Consider the following 20,241-nt stretch of genomic DNA (forward strand, 5'->3'; position numbering starts at 1 on the left):
CGAAATTATTTATAACATTATTTCTTTATACAAAAATCATTGTTTCTTGCAAATAAAACTAAAAATTAATTACTAAACGGTATTAATGTGCTTTTTTAAAGTTTCATGAAGCCACTGTCATACAGTAGTTTATTATTTTTTAAGCAATACAAATTAAAAAATGTAAATTAACATACTATGCTTTCCTCTAACTTATATTTATAGTGCAATAAAAACAACAAAGTTTATGATTAAAATTAGTACAAATATATTTATTATAAACTAGTAGTATTAGATTTAGATGAATATAGTTATGTAATCACACTTTGTTGCTTTTGTTCTTAATAGAAATAAACACCTCGTTACATGATTAATAAGCGGGCAAAGTGAAATAGAGCAGCACAGAATGTACGTGGCTGCAAATTCTTCACCCAGTTTTTACATTTCAGTAGCATGCCAAAAACTTACACGACTAATATATAATATATGTCTTGAAGTATTTCTACAATTTTTTACAGAAAAATCCTTTACTCCAGTATGTCGTCAAGTATCGCTCTTATGTAAGGAAAGAATACTCGATAGAATGATCGTAATCTGATCAAGTTTGTTTTAACATATTCAAATTTCAAGAGTATTCAACGATTTTATAGGTGCACGTGCATCTCGTAAAAGATATGGGGAGATTAACTTTTTGAGATACAATCTGATTCTTCCGTTTGTCTCCGAAGATCAATAAAGCTAGTACGGAGCATTACATATTTCCAAATGCGTATATTCCGCTCGCATTAATATATAATGTGAATACTTATTAATACTTATTAATTTTTATTTATAAGTCTCTATGAGTCAAATAATATTCTGAGGCAAAGCGGAAGAATATTAAAGATACACTAGATCTCAAAGAGTAAATCCATTGAGGCATACTTTACAAAATAAAATTTTTTTAAAATTTTTGGTTAACTCTGCGATATATAGATCAAACAAACTTAGAGATATAGAACTTTTTAAAGATAGAATACGACAAAGAATTAAAATAAAAATGTATAACACTCCAGTATATCTAAGTTATAAATATACCGACACACTTTGAGAAGATGATTTTTGAAGTATATTATAATAAAGATAAAAGAAGAGCCTCAATAAATTAATGAGACGCATATGACACGATCGCTTGGAACGAGTCTACAATAAAGCTAATATGGTGTATATAAATCTGGGCAAAGTAACGAACTGTATGTATTCTGTAACTATAATCGAAAGTCGAAGGTAAAAAACAGATCAGTGCCAGGTTTTGTGAACATTGAATTAAAAATACTGTACAAGCATCATCCTGGCAAAAATGTACAACCTGCTTTGAGCGATCTGTTTTTTTTCTCACTTAAACAAATGATTGACAATCGTTAAGACGCATCTTGAATTCGTGACATACACGTTAATGTACATACATGAAACCATAGTTCTTAATATCAGAGAACAGATTTCCTTGTGGAAATACTACTTAAACCTTCACAGAATACTAAGTTGGCAACTAAGTGACTGCGGATTTTGTCATTAGGTGGTATTGACAAAATCCGCTATCACTTAGTTGCCAACTCAATAAGTCTATGTAGTTTAATTTTATAAAAGTTCTTGAGTTCTCCAACATTTAAGAGTTACATATTTACTATATACTTTCACTCTTGCATTTTATTAGTGAAACATTAGAAACAGTATTTCCTTGCTGCTTTTTATATGAATATGTATGTATATATGTATGTATGTATATATATACGTATATATTTTTCTCGATCATTAGACGTTTATGAAATAATATTGCGTCTTCATATCCTGTAAGAATACAGAAACTAAATATACTCGTACATATGCTACACGGTATTGTTTCATAATTTTCACAAATGGTAGTTTAATAGCTAAAATATAAACAATATTTTCATTGAATTCAATTTCTTGCATTTAAATGTCCTCGTCATATGAGGACGAATTTATGGTCACTTCTACTTGGATATATACAAAGCAAACATCTGCTTGCTCCTTATCAACTAACATCATATATGTTACTTATAAACAATTTTATAGAAAATTTATATGATAAAACAACATAATAATAATTACTTATGAGCACAATAAACAAATTTGTACAATTTATTATGCGCTTGCTAAATAATCCTTACATCTATGTTGTGAGAAAACTGGTTTCATTTTTTATTAAATGAAATATAATGACAGTGATTGGACCAATTTCTTTCTCTTCATTGAATGATAGTGAACTCTCTAATGGTTTTCGACTTTTTCCGTAGTTTTTATAATTTTTCAAAATACATTGCATTGGATTATTAAAAACATACCATTCTAAACGCTCAGTGGCACTGATTTGATATATTTATAATTATTCTTAACATGCATTATTACACGTATTTGATAGATGTACATAAACAGTGATGCCTGTGAGGAACATATGAATTTTGAACCGCAAGTTATGATGATTTTTTATAAAAGGCTTTTTCGTCTTTTTCATATACAAAATATAATAAATAAACATGTATTGCACATTTTATTCAATATAAATTATTTTTCATTTTACAGTACATTAATTGAATTCTCATTTTATGAATTTGAACTTACACCTTCTTAGTATTTTTATATTAAATATTTACTGCTTCTTTTTGTTAAGAAGATGTACACAGACATAATATATTTAAGAAACTAATATTTTATTGTCTAAATAATTGTATAAATAAAGAATAAAAGTATTATTATGAACAATATATTTGTATCATCCAAAAATATTAAACGTAATTTATAATAAATTCTTACAATAAATGATGCTTTTGAAGTAATGAGAAAAGCATCATTGTACTTAAAGAAGACTTTGTGTTTTAGGACTAAAATGTTATAAGTTCTGGTTCAAAATTCATTGTACGACACAATGCAAATAAAAGTTTGCGAAGGCAAATTAAATGTTCACACAATTCTAATAAATAGTGAACTTATACAGACTACTGCTAATATACTTATGGCTATTTTGAATGTCTCTTTTCTACTGGCACAGATCATTTCTGTTGTTATACGAATTAAACCGTTGATACTTAACACTTCCACTCGTTTATAGTTACAGTTTTCCCGTTTATCCTTTATTTGATTGCTTACTTTCCTTCAGAGAACTTCTCTCTTAAACTTTTGATCTTATGAACAAAATAAGTTTCTAAGGATTCTGCACATTTAAAAAAAGGTGATTCTTTCGGATTATAATAACGACAATTGTCAAATATTTTCGTCATATCTCCGATAAATTCACTTAATTTCTTGTAAGATCTGTCATTTATCCTCAATTCTATCGTTTGCAGATCTGCAAATATAATTAGCAGAAATATACTGGTAAAGAAAATTGTATTTCCTCCCTTGAATTTTAAATTCATCAAAGATTAAACAATATCGTTATATGGAATTTAAATAACACTTACCCATCGGCTCCTTTATAACTTTATAATAGTCTGGTGCTTCATTTGGGTCTACTGGTTCCATAAATGGCCAAGCACTTTTATGTGCCTAAATATCAAAATTTTTGGTGTCAATAATTATAAAAAATATTATTTTAACAAATAACTTTTTTTTATTATTTACAACTACCTTACCTGTATTTGCTTAATTAATTTTTTTAGGAGATCAAGGTCTTTTGCATTAAGATTTTTCATGTTAGCAAAGTTAACGGAAGAATTTCGTTGACAATTTGGACAAACGTATTCATCGATATTGTCTGCTTCCGATTGTAGAATACCGACGCATCGACCATGGAACCAATCTTGACACTTATCGCAGCAAATATAAAATCTGCAGAAACAAGAACGTTAAAATATGTGGTAATAGATCTAGAATAAGCCAATGTAATCTACAAATAAATTGGCACCATTACATACTGAGATTCGTCATAAGGCTGTTTACATAAACAATATAACTCCTGTGTATCTCTTGCATGTCTACATTCTGTACAAACAAACTCAGAAAGTGTCTTACACATTTCTTCTGTAATTCCAACGCAATCTCCGTGGAACCAATTGTTACAAAGATCACATCCAACATAAAACCTAATTCAATACCATAATTCACCATCATTAAATAAATATTACGAGTAAAGAATCTTTTTATAGTACTTACTTCGTTTCATCGTATGGCGTTCTACATAAACAATATAACTTCTCTTTCTTGATTCTATTCGTAGCGGCAGCGGTTGAAGCGCCCGGTGGTGTAGTATTGCTTCCTTGGGCTTTATACTTCTTTGGCCTTCCACCTCTATTAGGCGGACTAACTTGTTGAGACATTTGAGCATTTGCTTTACGTTTCGCACTTCCTACTTTTACCTCATCTTGTTTGTGTCTTTCCGCCTTGGTTCTCGAAGCTAATTCCGCTGATAAATCTTTCTATAATTTCAACAAAGAATAATATAAATAAATTTATATGAATGTGTACATATTATAACAAATAACATATACTACATATATTTAATATATAATACCTGAATATCTATCTGTAATTCTTTTTCAAGCAATGCTCTCTTCTTTAGAATATCCTTTTTAAGTAATTCTTTATGTCTAAATAACAAAACTTGCATTCGTGAGTGAACCTGTTGCTTTCTTCGTTGCTCTTGACTGTCTTTTAGCTTTGCTGCTCTTTTTTGTGGGCTAGACTCATTCTCTATTGGTTCAATCTTTTGTACTCTAAAAAGTAAATGGTATTATTAAAGAAAAGTGATTTTGTATAGCAAAAAGTCTTTATTTTTTATATCTATTCTTAGATTTAGAAATTTACTTTGGAGTTTCACGACTTTCTTGTTTTAATGCGGGCTTCTTTCTAGGTGTTTCTGCCCAATCTGTATCTTTATCATTTGTTATTGATTGTACATTCGTAGATGATGTCGTTGTTGGAATGTTAGAAGGTGCTGGTCTTTTACGAGATGGAACACGTGGAGTCGTAATTGTAGGCGTGGTATGAGTTTGATTATTGCTTGCTGAATTTTCAACACCTCCTTTCATCTGCTTCTCTTGGTATCGTTGTAGTTGTAGCAGCTTTTCTTCTATTTCAGGATTAAGGTTTTCTTGTTTCAATGCATTCTTGATGGCTGAAGATTTTTATAATAATAATTAGAATATTTGAAATAAAAATAGAAACAATTAAATATTTCTAATCCCACTGAAATTAAACAGTAAAGATAATATTAATTAATAACTAACTTTGTTGTATGTAATCAGGCGTTAAAATAAATTTGTTAGCCGAGGAATCGTTTCCTTCTTTTAAAGATTGCAAAGGTTGCTGACCATTAGCTACATTTGTTTTTTGCGATTCCTCTTCTGTAGTCACACTAGGTTGAGCAACTTGTTGAACAACTACTTTCGGTTTTTCGGGAGAACTTGAAGTTGCTGTCGATGGAAGCTCTGGAATGCTTTCAGTTCCCGTTTGAGGTTCTATGGAAATTAAAATAATATTAATACCATTACAAATTTAATTTAATCAATGCAAAAGATATCAAATCATATAGATACAAACCAGTTGCTGCTGGTGGCGAAACAACCGGTTGTTGTGCAGTTTGTGGTTTTGTTGCTGGTGTAGCAGGTGTATTTGCTGTTGTAGAACTTTGAATCGATTGTTGACTACTAGGTGCAGGTTGAACAGCTAAATAAATTTTAGTAGGTCCCAAAACTCCTTGTTTTCCTGTTGCAGCTTGGGCTATAAAGTATGTATAGTATAAATATGCTAATAACATTAAATACATATATGACATGTATACGAACCTTTAAGTAGTTGTTGTTTGACCTGTTGCTGCACCATTACAAGTTGTTGTGGAGTAAAATCTGCGCCTTGTAAACCTTGTAAAACTATACGAGGACCTTGAGTAGTTTGTATAACTTGAGCAGTAACGCATTTAATGACAGTTCCAGGTGGTTGACCCGCTAATAAAGATGCTTCTACACTTCCAGGTGCTGGAGCATTAGAAGTTTGATTTGATGTAGTTGTAGTAGTGGTCGATGTCTCATTTGTCGATGTAGTACTACCAGTGCTATTATTTGTTGCATCAGTTGACTGTGCTCCTGTTGTTGCTGTAGTTGTTGATTGAGTAGATTGTAGTACAGGAACTAAAACATTCAAAAAGTTCATTTTATTTAAATAGTTTTACCTTTAATTTTTTGGTCAAAACATTCATTAAGATATAAAATGTGAATATACCTTGTTTAGTTGGTGTTACGGTATTTTTTACAATAATACCACTGTTTGTCGAATTTAAATGTACAATTTGATTGCCTGTCGGAGTGCTACGAATGACCACTTGATGACCACCGATTGTCGTTAACTGAGCTTTACCCGTTGCAAGCTGTTGAGCTAAATTAGCATTAGTAACCACTATTTGATTTCCACTAATAACTTGTCCACCAGAAGATATGACCTATGTTATTAATTAATATATTACTATTACGTGCATATATTTTTCTAAGATTGAATGTAACTGTAACATACTTGTGCACTTTGTACAATTTGTCCAGTATTGGCCACTACAATAGCATTTTTGGTTGGTTGTGTAGGAGTAGTGGCAATAGTTACAGTGGTTGCTGATGAACGTTGAATTCCTTGCTGAGATGGAGCTTGCGACTGCTGAACACCTTGTACTTGTGACGTTGTATTTGTTGTTGTTTTGGATGGACTAGTCTTAGTTGTACAATTAGCTGTCGTAGCCACTTTAGCTGTAGTTGTTGTAGCTGTTTTTGTCTTGAAAAAGGAATTTTATAAATTAATAAACCATTTCTATTTGGAATATTTTATCTCACGATATTTTACACACAACACACACACACACCAAGTTAATAATTTTACCTGTATGGTTGTTCCACCAGTTTGTGCAAGAGTAGTAATTGCTTGACTATTGTTTAATACGTGAAGTTTTCCATCCGGCATTTGAACTAATTGTTGGCCAGGCATCAAACCTCGAACTTGAAGCTTTCCATCTGGGCCTCTTATAATCTGTACCCTTTGCTGAACTTGTTGTATAGAACCTATTTTATGAATATAAATTTAATTAGAAAAAGAAAAAAATAGATTGTAATCTAATTATTGTTACTTGAATAAAAAATAATCAATGTTATAAATGTACCTGCTTGACCGGAAACTTTAATTAGGGATTGTTGATTCCCAGCTTGCTGTGTTTTCGGTAAAATGCTTGTAGGTCCAGAAACAACTTTTGTTGTTCCAAGAGATGCTATTTTAAAGAAAATATTAGATATATACATAAATATCAAATACACATTACATTTATGTATATATTTGACTTAATATTTATATATTTAATTTGGTATTTACATTTCGCCATATAAATACGCTTTGTACTAATAAAAGGCTTATTCTGTGCAGGTGTTGTCAAGAGGGAAGTTAGTTGTGATTTTGTCCCACTGTTTGGATTTGCTGGTATTGCAACTTTGGAAACTAATTTAACTGTGCCATCTGTGATAAAAAATTAATATTTTTTTTGCTATGTAATAATTACATGATATATCATATAATCAATTATAATTTATTTCGGAATAGATTTGATTAATATATCTAAATCTTACCATGAGTGGAGTTAGCTGTAACTTTTACAACTTGCGTAGGTGAACCAGAATTGGCTGGGCTTTTTAGAGTTTCTAATGCTCTCTTTTGTTGATGAGCAGCTCTTTGCATGCGCAATTGCTGTTCCATCTTTTCTTTAATCTCTTCAGGTGTTGCTTTACCGCTAACAAGTTGATCGTTCATACCAGAATTTGCGCCTGCATTTCGGTTAGAACCAACCGTGGATTGTGGTTGTCCCGATCGACTCCTAGTAATAATCTGGGCATTAGCCTTCTCTAACCTGGATAAGACACACACCAAGTGGAGGGTTAGTATTGAATGGTGTTAAGTGAGGATAGGTCAGAACTGAGTGATATCATAAGGTAAAAGCAATAGGAATTTAACGCAATCATTAATATCCTAATTCTAATAAAATTGTAGGGAAATACAGATATTTTAACAAATTGTAAAAAATGTACTTGTATGAAATTTTCTTGAAATGAAATGTTTAAATGACAAAAGTCCAGAAGTTATAGTATAGATAGGAAATAGTATAGTACAGATAGTTATAGTATAGTATAGATAGGAAAAGAAAAAAGAAGTTATAGATCAGAATACATAGAATAAATCATAATTTTTTTGCTAAACATACCTATCACCATATTGTTTAATTTCCCATAGCTCCAATTTGTCCTCATCAACCCACTCTTCTGTAACTTGTGGTTCGGTGCTTTGTGGCGATTCTGGTCGTTTCCTTTTTCGCAGACCACTTCTTATAGATGTAACTTCTATAAAATATAATCACACATCATATCACCTATTTTTCAAAATTTATTTATTAATACAAACCTCTGACTTGTTTTGGAAGTTCCAAAGGTATAACAACTTTCCTACGTAAGTACTGCGTCTTATCTAAAAATTGGCCAACATGACGGTGTTTAAGAATTTCTAATGACATAATTTCCGTATCAGTTGTAATTTGATGTTTGCCATCTGTAGATAATGGTTTTGCAGCCATATCATCCCAACGAAGACATGCCCATAATATTCTTAATTGAAGAGCTGCAGCAGCCAGTGATTTTATGCCAACTGTTCTGTATAACCAACAAGTCTTAAATAATGGCCTAGGGCAGGGATATGGCCATACTGACATATTTGCCTATAATAAAGAAATTAAAATTAATTCATTATATTGTATTATATTTTATTGTTTTTAATACAAATTTTATTAATGAAATACCTTGGCCATATGATGAAAACCTTGAACTTGTATTCGTCCACCAACTCTAGCCAATTTACGCAATTCATGTTGTGGAAGTAGTAATATACTACGATGTTTATTTTTTGTACAAAATGTGGAACATAAAGGGTATTTAACAGGAGTGCGCTTCTTTTTTCTATCAGCCAAAGAGATTGCAACTTTCTTCAGATAAACTTTTCCTTCGGTTGAAGTAGTAGAGTACACTCTTTCTGTACCATCAGCATTTAATTCCTTAGCCATTGTACTTCTTTGCACTGTTCTTCCTCTTCGATTAACAATCATTGTCTTTTGCCCTGCGCTTGTTTTAACTTCGGATGAAAATGTAACTGAATTTTGAGAACTTGTACTTTCCTGCATACTCTGTATAACGCCATCAACTGACTTTATAGTCTGTTGTGTTGTAGTTATTGTCGTAGTAGTAACTATATTATTAGTTGTAGTGGTCACTACATGTTCTGAACTGACATCTTTACCATTAGATTCAATTTTTATTTTTTTGATAGGTGGCGAAGCAACATCTTTTACTACATTTGTAGCTGGTGTTTCTTCCGTACAATGAGTTGCAGATGCTACCGCGGATTCTAAATCTTTCCTGATTGCATCTCTAGCTTCATCATTTCCGTCTGTCTTTGAATTTGTTTGTGGTTGTGCTATAGTTGCTCCAATTGATAAATTCGATGTCGATTGATTATTATTTAAAGCATTAGCTTTCCTTAGCAATGCTATCAGATCGAGTTTTAGTCTTGCTTTTTGAAGACATATAGGAGAATAACAGGTAGATGTTAAACTTTGTGTTGTAGTTGTAATCTTTCCTGGCGGTGCAGTCATATTACAATATCGTGAATAACAACTAGTATTTTTACTAAATCTCATTATATTGGCATATTGGGCTTTAACGTGTTGAATACGCTTTCCTATTACAGTCAGCATTTCTCTGGTCGATGTAGGCATAGTTTTAGGCTGCTTTCCAGTAAGAATATTCTGTAAAGAATTATCAGCTCCATCTGTATCGCTTTCGTCGTTATTTTCTATGTCAATTTCGGAATCTCCATCTGCTTTAAGATTTGTCGATTGATTTAACAACTCCTTTGATTTCTCCTAAAATTAATGCGTATTTCAAAGAATACATAAATAATATGCTAATATATACTACTTATATTCTACTTTATTTTACCGATAATATCTACTTACAGTCTGTATTAATCTTCTTTCTTCTAAAAGTTTTAAATGTGTTCTACGTGCCAAGAAATCGTCGACCCTAGTCTTTTTAGCAATTTTTGGGTAATGAAGCCTCCCGTTAGTTGTTAGTGCCTTAATAATATCGATTTCTTCAAATTCTTTGATAGGTGTATAAACTTTCTCGATTTTCATACCAGCTAAAACTATGGGTAGAAAAAAATTAATACCATAAGCTTGAAGTATATACTTGAAAATAGTTGAATATTTTTTTACCACACTCACATGATAAATTCATTTTTGTTTCCTGTTTAATCTGTTGCGGTTCTGTCTTTGCCACTGTTTTTTCTTCGGTTTTTGTATCTGTTTCCATTTTATTTTGTTTATCTTCAATTGGTTCTTTTTTTATGTTGTCTTCTTTGCATTCTTTTTTTATAGATGTGTCAATTGATGTATCCTTTGATGATTCTTCCTCTTTAATCTCTTCTTTTATTTTAATATTCATATCATTTTCTTCTTTTTTAGAAGAGCAATATTCTTTCATCAAAAAATCATATGTAGGAGGATCTAAAGCTAATATTTTTAATCCTTCTTGATCTTTAATTTGTACCATAATTTTCTGTGGGCCTATTCGAAGACCCAATTTTGAGATGTCAGAACATCTGTAACGGCGACTAGCAGATACCCATAGCCATCCGCCTTGTCCGTGTACTCGATATTCTTCTCCTTTTTGTTTCCATACTTGATGTTTCAAACCCAAAGTATATTTGACAAAATTAAACAGACGATTACGTTCTTCTTCATCCTCTCTTTCCTTCTTATCTTTCTTATCCTGGCGCTTCTTCTCTTCTCGTTCAAGGGCTGTTACTCTTTGTAATTTCACGTGTCCAAGTTGATCATGCCATACACTAGCAAACACTACTGATTTAATGCATGCTTGTAAAACAATAAGAGCACGCGCAAAATCTCTGGGATTAACGCAAGCACCCACCGCCGTAGTCCAAGGTTTACGCAAAAGAGGCCAATTAGTATGCATAAATGATGATTGAATGCTACTTTCAAGTTGAAGAATTGTCTGACGAAGTGTGCTTACTAAGAGAGCTCGTGTTCCTGTCAAACTCCCAACCCATTTGAATTCTGAGGCCTGTGTAAGCGAAAATTTGTGTGACAAATGCCTCTTTTTATCGCGTTCTTCGTTACGTTGGGCCTTATTCAGAGAAATAGGATTGGTACTGTATTGATTCACGTATGATTTAAAGTTGTTATCCATCCCTAATTTAAAGAGATGTGTACCAGAAGCTATTTGATGAGCTTTCTGTCTTGTTAATCTAGTACCATCTCCCTCCTCTTTCAAACTTTTATCTAGTTTTTCTAACTCTTCCTTTGACAACTGTCCACTACTACGTTTCTTTAAATCATCCATATTAAATGTCCTAGGTTGTAAAGATCCTGTTTTTGACCTTGTTACAATAGTATGTTTTTTTCCTATGAAAAAAATGTAAATTATTCTATCTAACTGAATCAATTTTATAACTGCACAACTTACCATCTTTACCAATTTTTGAAATACCCTCTTCTCCTTCTAATACTTCTTCATCAATTTCTTCAGAGGATGACGATGATATACTGGCTTTAACATCCTTATTTACTCCATCTGTTAAATTGGTATCTACACCATCTGTTTCTACATTTTCCGTACCTAGTTTTTGAGTATTTTCTTTTGCATTTGATTCTTCGGACGATTTTGTTTCCTGCTGTTCAGTGACAGCTGCCAATTGTTCTTCTAGAGAATCTGTACCTTCATGAATTCTGCGTACCATTTCTTCAGCTTCTTGCCTTTGTTTTTCTTTTTTCTCCTCTTCTTCTTTTTCTTGTTTCTCTTGGCGTTCTTTTTGTAATTTTTGTATAAGACCTGCAATGCATATTTGATGAAAGTATTAAATACTATTCCCTTAAATTAGAAATAAAGTTTAAAAAATGCAAAATTTTAGAAATGCAACCACTCACTGTTTTCTACTTCTAGGTATGATTTTTTGTTACCCTTGTACTGATTAGTGATCTGTTCTGTAAGTTCCATTTGTCTTACAATTTCATCTTTGTAATCTGATAATTCTCTATAAAGTGCAACTTCCATTTCATTACGGTCTAAACAAAGCATTAATTCTTCTAGCTGTAAAGGTGCGCTATAATACCAAACTTCTGCATCTTCACTTTCACTACAATAACCAATTTTATTAATACAATCAACATTTCTTTAATATATAATGCAATATATCGTATAGAAAATTCTTATTTTTGTACAATACACTTACACAAAAATTCTTCTTGCAAGAAACCAATATTTTCTGCCATGTCTATCAAATCCTAGATGTTCTTGACGACATAATGAACCATTTTTCTCAACATCAGGTATACAATCAGCAACTCCTGTAACTTTGTGAGCTTTGCATGTGCTACATTGCCAGTCTTCAGTAGGAACATCAACCAATGGAGGTTCAACACATTCTAAGTGGAACACTGCTGGACAAGTTTCACAACATAATAAATCTCCCAGACGATGACATACTCTACAGTGATCATCATAGTGCATATTTCCTATAAAATGATAGTATTTATGATACATACTGTCATTATAATATATTATAAGGAATATTTTGTAATTGATGAAAAATTATTAATAAATTAATAAAGGTATTAATAAATTAAAAAGTCGATTAAAATAATTTTTAATATACATATTGACATTAAGGAAATATTAGTTATTAATTAATATACAAATTGATACATATAATGTTCAATCACTGAAAAATGTTTTAGCATTCATATTTGCAAAGGAACAAAGACTTCAGCATGGACATACAAAATTTTCCTGCTGATTAAATAATAATTTATATATTTCTAAATATGAACATTTATGAACCGTTATGTAAAAAAATATACATAAGAAATAAAACAACATGAAATACCATTTAGTGTACCTTCATGCAGCAGGTCTTCTCTTACTGGATTTGTAATTAAAAATTGATCTGTCAAAAATTGTAGCACCTTGATTCTATCTTCAACAGAAGTAAAAGGATATTCGCACGTTGATAAAATATGTAAAATATTTTGATCAAAAGACTTGTCACTTTCTACGTAAGAACGTAATGCTTCTGACCAAGTCATAGAATCCACAAAGTATAAGCTAACATTCACAGAGTCTTTTTGATCTAGAGGACCAAAGTGTGTTTGCTGAGAATCTTCTTCTCTAAGAAGCGCTTTGATGAGCATAATATGTATCTCAGCCAATAGATTAGTTTGATCTTCGCACATAAGTGCAGCACAGAAATCTTCAAACCTAAAGGCTGAAAGACGTACCAAAGTACGAAAGTGTCTCAATACTTCATAAATAGATAAACATGGCATAACAAGTTCTCTAGGGACTAATAGATCATCAGATGATTTAGGTAAATTTAACGGCGGCAGTTCCCTATTTTGGAGCCACAATGGTTCTGGACTTGGTGGCCTTTGCTGACTAAGCAGTGTTTTACGGGGTGTGCCACTAGTAGTACTATAACTGGAGAGGGAAAAGTCACTGTCACTGGAGGGATCAGGTTCTTCTATACTTTCAGATGAATCTGCATCGCTTTGCAGAAGATCCTCTTCAACTTCACTTTTTTCACTGGACTCATCTCCAAAGTCCGACCCATAATGATATTCAGAATCGTGATAATCAACGTTTGGGTTGTAACCTCGGCGTTGATATGCACCAGAACTTGAGTGACCACCTTTTCGTGAATGTCTATCTCTGGGACCTCGAGATTTTCGAGTTCGCGTACTTCGTCTGCTTTCCTCGCTTTCAACTGGCGATGATGGTCTTGAAGGTGTCGGTGTACTTGGTTGTGAGTTTGGTGTTTCCGAACCCTTGTTTTGCAAATATTTCGGCTTCTTCATAAGATGGTATTGAAATTTTTTGGGCCTTTCCATGACCACCGATTTCGGAGGTCGGCCCCTTCTCTTCGACCCTCTCCCCGTCATTGTTTGTCACACACTGTCAACGAAATGGCACTTACTTAACACGTGGTTTATGGAAACGCGTGCTTGTAAACAAATACAAATGACATCGTAGGAATGAAATGGAACTCATGTTTGTACTCTGATCTTTGCGCCATTTTTCGGCTATGGTCACGTGACCAAACACAATTCTTTCATGATCAAACGTTTCGGTATGATCTTGCGTGGCTTCTATTTTTCTGTCGACGAACGACAATCACTTTCCCGTAATTATAACAACTTGTATTACTACTAGTAACGACCAAAATAAGTACAGAATTATTCACTGACGCGAATGTAAGGGGAATTTACAATATCTAATCTTTTAAGAGAGCGCTGCTGCAATTGGTTCATCGAATAGCCGCCATGTCTGGCCTCGAACGCATCTACTCCAAAAGTAGAGAAAAATCTTTGATAAAATTTTCCTTTCTCCTATCTAGAACAATCTGTTGCTCAACACATTCCCCTCGACTGAGTTCTGACAAGATTCATGCAATGCAGAAACTAACTGATTGCTTTTTAATTTCTCACGAAACGTACAGAAGATCCAATCGCTTTCACCGTAACTACACAAGAGCCTGTCAGATCAACAATAGGTGGCGACATGCGCGGTTGGAAGAACGCGATTCTAACCACACTTCCGATAAATATGCTTTCTTCACATTATTTGTTTCCTCGATTTTTCACAAGTATCCCTATTTTAGTCCACTACACTTATTATTTCTAACAAATTATGCAATTAATTCGCATACACGATCGAACGAATTCGCTGTTACCCGCAAGAGAGAAATCTAACCTTAGTTATAGAGAAGCTTCGATAGAGGACACCACTATAATTCCAAATTGTGTGTCGTTTTGTCGGTACACATTCTTTTTAGCTCATAGTATCATATTAATTAAAAATTAATATTATTAATATCAAAGAAAAATTTTTTCCTATATTTATCATGTAATTTAGTTAATAATAAATTTCAACTAATTTAAGGAAAACCGGCGATGAACGCGACATCTTCCTAATTGAAGCTAAAATTCTGTCAAGTTTAAACTAATGTTGCACAACTTTTTTCTTTCAATACAAACTTAGTTATTAATTATTGTTAAAAACAGTTGCTTCCTAAATGCCATAAAAGAAAATACTTTGTATTAAAAATAAAAATTTTCTACAAATGTTATTCTTTTTAGTACATTTAATAATCACATAAAAGTTGATAGAAGTTGCCAATCAGATACATAGATAGCAGTATATTATGATTAAATGTATGTTTATTAAATACTTGTTTAAGTAATAAAATAGTAAAACTAGAATTTACAAGAATAATTTATCAACGATAAATCACCGAATTAACTTCATATATATTATAATAATGTATTTCCAAAATTGATTCCTAGATGAACGAGAAAATAATGTAGCTTTAATTAGCCACTTAAGTAATGACAAACAAAAAAGAAACAATTTTTGGAAGCATAACACGTAGGATAGTACACGGATATATATTAGTAAGAACGACATAAGATTCCCATATGATGTAATTTTGACAAAAATTATGGCGCCATCTTTGAAACGGATGTCAGTGGTTGGAAAGCATTAGCACCAGTATGAAAGCACGAAGGAGGGAGAGGGGATTAAAGAAAAATGGCCGTCAAGCGAAAATCGAGAAATACGAAAAACGAACGAGAGTGTAACGATCAAATGTGAATACGAGTCGGCGGTTTTTTTTACGAATTAATCACGGGATAACGAACGAAATGCAAAACGATATGAGAATGTATACGTTAAAGCCGATTGTTTCCTTGCCGCAAATGTTGCATCACAGGAAAACGATGTACGAAATGCGAAATATTCATGAAGAACAATCAACAGACGACCATATGGAAGCCGAGAACAAGATCGTGCCTGATATCACTGAGCAGGTTATCAGCTTTTTAAAGGTTTTCATCATTTCTGTTATCTTGCCGACGTGAACGAGAATGTTGCTAGTTTAACTGGAATGAACGGTTTACTCACGCGTTTATTAAGCATGGTAGCTACGAGTGTTTCTTCTGTCTCAAGCTTGTTGTGCATGACTCCTCCCAAAATTTCCACAAGCACTAATCACGATCGACCGGGAATATGGTTCTACAGACTTGATCGATGCTTGCCCCTCCAATTTTTCAACTAACAGGACCTTACGCGGCTACGGCAGATGAAAAATTCAGTTCGTTTGAAGGATAAGCGGGAATGCGCTGATAATTAGTATAGAAGGGCAAGCTTACTAAATTAGAACTGCACTGAAAGCTACAAAGTACAGTTGTATAACCAAACACATGTAAAACCTAACCCAGTAAAAAGATGTATGTACTTTGTAGATATTTACTAGCATTAATCAACAATGTTAGTGATCACCTATCAAATCTATTCTCCATAACCCTATGTTTTTAGGCATTTTTTTTCTGAAGTGGAAATAGTAAATATATGAATTTTGAATGTTGCTAGTATTTTTTAACTTGAAACAGAGTTTGGAGTATATTTTGTGAGAAACTGTATTGTCATAACCATTATATTGAATTGTGTGATTTAGATTGTGATCGATTAGTAATTATAATGATGATGTTATGTGTGAAAACTGCTTTGACAATGTTTGGAAAATAGAAAAATTTTCTTTTAATCATGATGTTTAAATTATAATTGATAGATTCCATACAGTAATTGTGAAATAATTTTAGCTTTATTTTAGAACTATCTAGTTAATTTATTCCTCTTATTAAGGTTTATATTATGGTAATCATTAATTCTTTATATGGATAATATTAAATGTACCTTAAAGTAAGATTTTATTTCAGAGTCCACTACCAGAATATAATGCATTAGAAGCACGGCAAGAAAAGATACTGGCACAACTTGCAGAACTTAAAAAGCAAGTTTCAACACTTTCTGGGTTTTTAAAACAAACGAAACAAACTACAGTAGTTGATAAAAGTTCTACAGTTAATAAGAGCCAGGTAATATCAATGTAAGATAATATTTTTAATTTTTTAAGTAAGAAGTTTACATGAGAATTTATTAGCATTGACTTTTATAGGAGCCAATTAATGTGAATCTTATCATTAATGTGAGTCCTAAAAGACAACCTTATTTTATATCAGCATTGCAAAAGTTGTGGAAAGATACTGATATTAAAGTACAAACTTATGTTCATTCAAGTATTAATAAAGAAGTGTCTGTTAATTATGAATCAACTACAAGTTCTTCCAAAAATAATATTATTAATTTATCATTGATCTGGAAAAATGGTAAAATAAATTATATTTATGGAAATAGTTAAATAGTAAAAGATATACACTTACCAAAAGCTTTATTTTCAGTTAATGATCTGGAACTTATATCTGGTCTATATAGTTACTACATAACTGGCGAAACAAATTTTTTAAGATATTTAAGTAGATTAATAAATTCGCATAATTATGAAAATTCTGATTGTACAGAAAAGATAAACACTACTGACTTGATATTAGATTTGTGTCATTCTTTATATTTTGAAGAATCAGCAAAGAAAAAGCAAGAAATATTATCTTTAATAGCAGATAAATTAAACTGGCCAGATAAAAAGGACTTTGATATAGCAGATGTTGCTGTATGGTGTACAATTAAACAATTTTTTCCCAAAAAATATCCGCCAAAACTTAACAAATGGTATGAAGCTTGTGAAAAACATTTTGTATAAATAAAAATCTCTTATTAAAACATATTTATTATTTATTTGTATAAACACACAGTTTCAATTGTTTTAAAAATATTCCAAAACTTAGTAAGAACATCATTGACCAAAATTATAAAAAAAATAGAGTGCATAAAATTATATAAATTTTATTAAAATATTAACACATACTTAGAATATGTTGTACAAGTAATGTATAATCTGAGACGCGATTTGTTTGAATTTGTCATTAATATATAGAAATGCGGATAAAAACAATTTTATCCTCGAATTAATTATTATTGGCAGTGTGTAGATACAATCATCTTCATTTGTACGAAGATTAAGTTTTTATGACACGATGACAATAATTGATAATTGATGTTAACAAATAGGGAAATTAATGCTATATAGTATAAAAATCAGAAAGCAAGTTTTCTAATATAATATTAAGAATAAAGAATGTATCATTTTTAAAAGTAAATATTTATCAAACAATTTGCTATCTAGTTCATGATATATATTAATTACAATTTTTGATTTGTAATTGATATTATGATTGTGTTGAATGAAAAATTAATCAAATTAAAAGTTCGAGTATAATTTTATCAACCTTGTTTCACTAACCAACTACAATTAATAATTACTCTATTAAATATAATAGAATTATAGCTGCCATCATTGAACTGTTCAATTATTTTCATTGTCTTATATTTTCAATAATACATATATTCCTAGATTTTAGCGTATATTATCGAAGAATATTTCAAAATTTCTTTTACATTTTCTACGATTTCTTAACATTTTGTTTGTATCGTTTCTATGATCCTTTTTTACAAAATAAGTATCAAGCAAAAAAGACATTTCACGCATCAATATCAGTCTGAAATGCTTTTCACCTTTAAAACAATAATTACATAGATTAAATGCATTATGGTAAGAAGATTACTGTCCTAAAATTGAATAACTTTGTGTATGATAACGTTTTACAATACTGTAAGTGTAATATTATATACTACAAATGAATTTACGATATTGTGGTGAATTAAATAGATTGCATTTTCTTTATATGCAAATGTCAATGCATTAAAGTCAAGTCTTTTTCTTCTTCATTCCATGATTTAAAAAGAAAGATGAAAATAGACGATAGATATCTATTTGAAGAAGATAAATATATGTTGTTGAAAGATTACTTAGCATACACTTTTATCTAATGTTGCCTAAGCTGTGCACTAAATGTACAAGTGTTGTATCGGTATTTGCTATTTTGTAATTTATATAAATCTTATGTACATTATACATAATAATATTAAAAACAAAGACCCTTAAAGATAGAAATTCACGCAGTCGCATTTCACGCAATGTTCTCTATTTATTCGGTACAATAACTTTATCAGACTCATCTTTAGTCTATGAAGATTAATTGAAATTGATATGATAGGCCTGATTGTGTTCATATATTTATATATTTAGATCGATGTCTTATATTAAACAACTTTTATTTTGTTGCACAAATGTCAATTAGAAACATTAAAAAAAGTATTCATATGAGTCGAAAAGATTTATAAGTGATACTGTGATTAGTATGTTTGTATGTTTTAATGGATTATAATTTAATTGCTTTTATCATATTAATGTAGTATTAAAATATTATTTTGTTTTTTGAGTTTATTAATTATATATGCGGTTATCTCCGGCAGTTTTCGATACGATATTGTTTTTAATTATTATTAATGATATTCTATTTCATTTTTAATACGTTATATTAACAGATTGTTTCAAACTTATTTTTCTTACACTTAAAAAAATGCGCAAGCATTACGTTATTCGAGATCCATGCAATATTTTGTTCCAACTTCACTTAATGAAAGTAAAAATATTCATTATACACATTTTGACTTTACCTAAAATTATAAATAATATGTATTTCAATATATCACAATATGGTGGTGCCAAAGCATTTTAAAATTACTATACGAAGTATCAGCATGCGTGAAACACTCATAAATTTGTGTTTCAACATAAGTCTTTAACTCTGTGTATTTCAATTTCAGTTCTGAGCTATTAAAATTCTAACTATTCTGCTTCATGAAAATGATCAAAATTTTAACAATCTCTTTTTACACATATTTAACAATTTTCTTTTTTCTCCAAATTATTTATATGCTTCAAAATTAATTCGTGCTCAGCATAAATTTATTTTACTTTAATCGTATAACGATTATAAATTTTGCTAGTCTATAATTCAGCACCCTATCTACTTAACGAAAACTTTCGTTTTTATTATGAACAAATTATACGAAAGACGAAAAACCAGGCAATGGTGCTCTCGACCTTGCCATATTGTTCATAATAATTTGTCCCCCATTTAAACTGACAACGGCACTACCTTCAGGTTCAGAATCAGTGTACGATGAATAATTTCTAACTGGTTTCTGACGTTTCCAGGACTGTCTTAAGGAATCATTAACATTAGCGTAATGATTTACGAAGGAATGTGGATCCGATTGTACACTTTCATTCTCGCTTTCAGATCCCTATAACATAAAA

The 20,241-nt window shown here is 31.2% G+C and overlaps 3 protein-coding genes across 14 annotated transcripts in view; 1 reads left to right on the top strand and 2 right to left on the bottom strand.

The window, feature by feature from the left end:
• Positions 1-112: 112 nt before the first annotated feature.
• On the bottom strand, positions 113-16,347 carry LOC126865309 (nucleosome-remodeling factor subunit NURF301). Of its 6 annotated transcripts, XM_050617706.1 has the most exons (26): positions 16,023-16,347; positions 12,952-14,015; positions 12,298-12,580; positions 11,993-12,201; positions 11,532-11,897; positions 10,271-11,470; positions 10,001-10,191; positions 8,789-9,907; positions 8,398-8,707; positions 8,201-8,336; positions 7,572-7,849; positions 7,321-7,461; positions 7,115-7,219; positions 6,838-7,016; positions 6,484-6,732; positions 6,196-6,412; positions 5,763-6,104; positions 5,518-5,697; positions 5,205-5,435; positions 4,783-5,092; positions 4,490-4,691; positions 4,132-4,394; positions 3,894-4,061; positions 3,612-3,807; positions 3,441-3,525; positions 113-3,325 (listed from the first exon to the last, which is right to left on the bottom strand). In XM_050617706.1, exons 2-26 carry the CDS (start codon positions 14,000-14,002, stop codon positions 3,123-3,125), a joined length of 8,214 nt encoding a protein of 2,737 aa, XP_050473663.1. In that variant the 5' UTR covers positions 14,003-14,015; positions 16,023-16,347; the 3' UTR covers positions 113-3,122. The 6 variants fall into 6 exon arrangements, with proteins under 6 accessions (XP_050473663.1, XP_050473669.1, XP_050473664.1 ...); XM_050617712.1 differs by lacking the exon at positions 12,952-14,015; XM_050617707.1 differs by lacking the exon at positions 16,023-16,347 and having other exon boundaries at positions 12,964-14,807.
• LOC126865333 (uncharacterized) lies at positions 15,571-17,742 on the top strand. 2 transcript variants are annotated; one of them, XM_050617772.1, is made up of 4 exons: positions 15,571-15,946; positions 16,838-16,996; positions 17,077-17,287; positions 17,360-17,742. In XM_050617772.1, exons 1-4 carry the CDS (start codon positions 15,764-15,766, stop codon positions 17,716-17,718), a joined length of 912 nt encoding a protein of 303 aa, XP_050473729.1. In that variant the 5' UTR covers positions 15,571-15,763; the 3' UTR covers positions 17,719-17,742. The 2 variants fall into 2 exon arrangements, with proteins under 2 accessions (XP_050473729.1, XP_050473730.1); XM_050617773.1 differs by having other exon boundaries at positions 15,571-15,928.
• Positions 17,743-17,845: 103 nt separating this feature from the next.
• LOC126865310 (protein sidekick) overlaps positions 17,846-20,241 on the bottom strand; it is a 44,358-nt gene continuing 41,962 nt past the window's right edge. For all 6 annotated transcript variants that reach the window (XM_050617715.1, XM_050617716.1, XM_050617718.1 and 3 more), the window contains one exon: positions 17,846-20,228. In XM_050617715.1, coding sequence (XP_050473672.1) covers positions 19,986-20,228 — 243 coding nt within the window. In that variant the 3' untranslated portion in view covers positions 17,846-19,985. The remainder of the gene's footprint in view (positions 20,229-20,241) is intronic.

Source organism: Bombus huntii, chromosome 4, assembly GCF_024542735.1.
Source record: "Bombus huntii isolate Logan2020A chromosome 4, iyBomHunt1.1, whole genome shotgun sequence".
Taxonomy (NCBI): Eukaryota; Metazoa; Arthropoda; class Insecta; order Hymenoptera; family Apidae; genus Bombus; species Bombus huntii.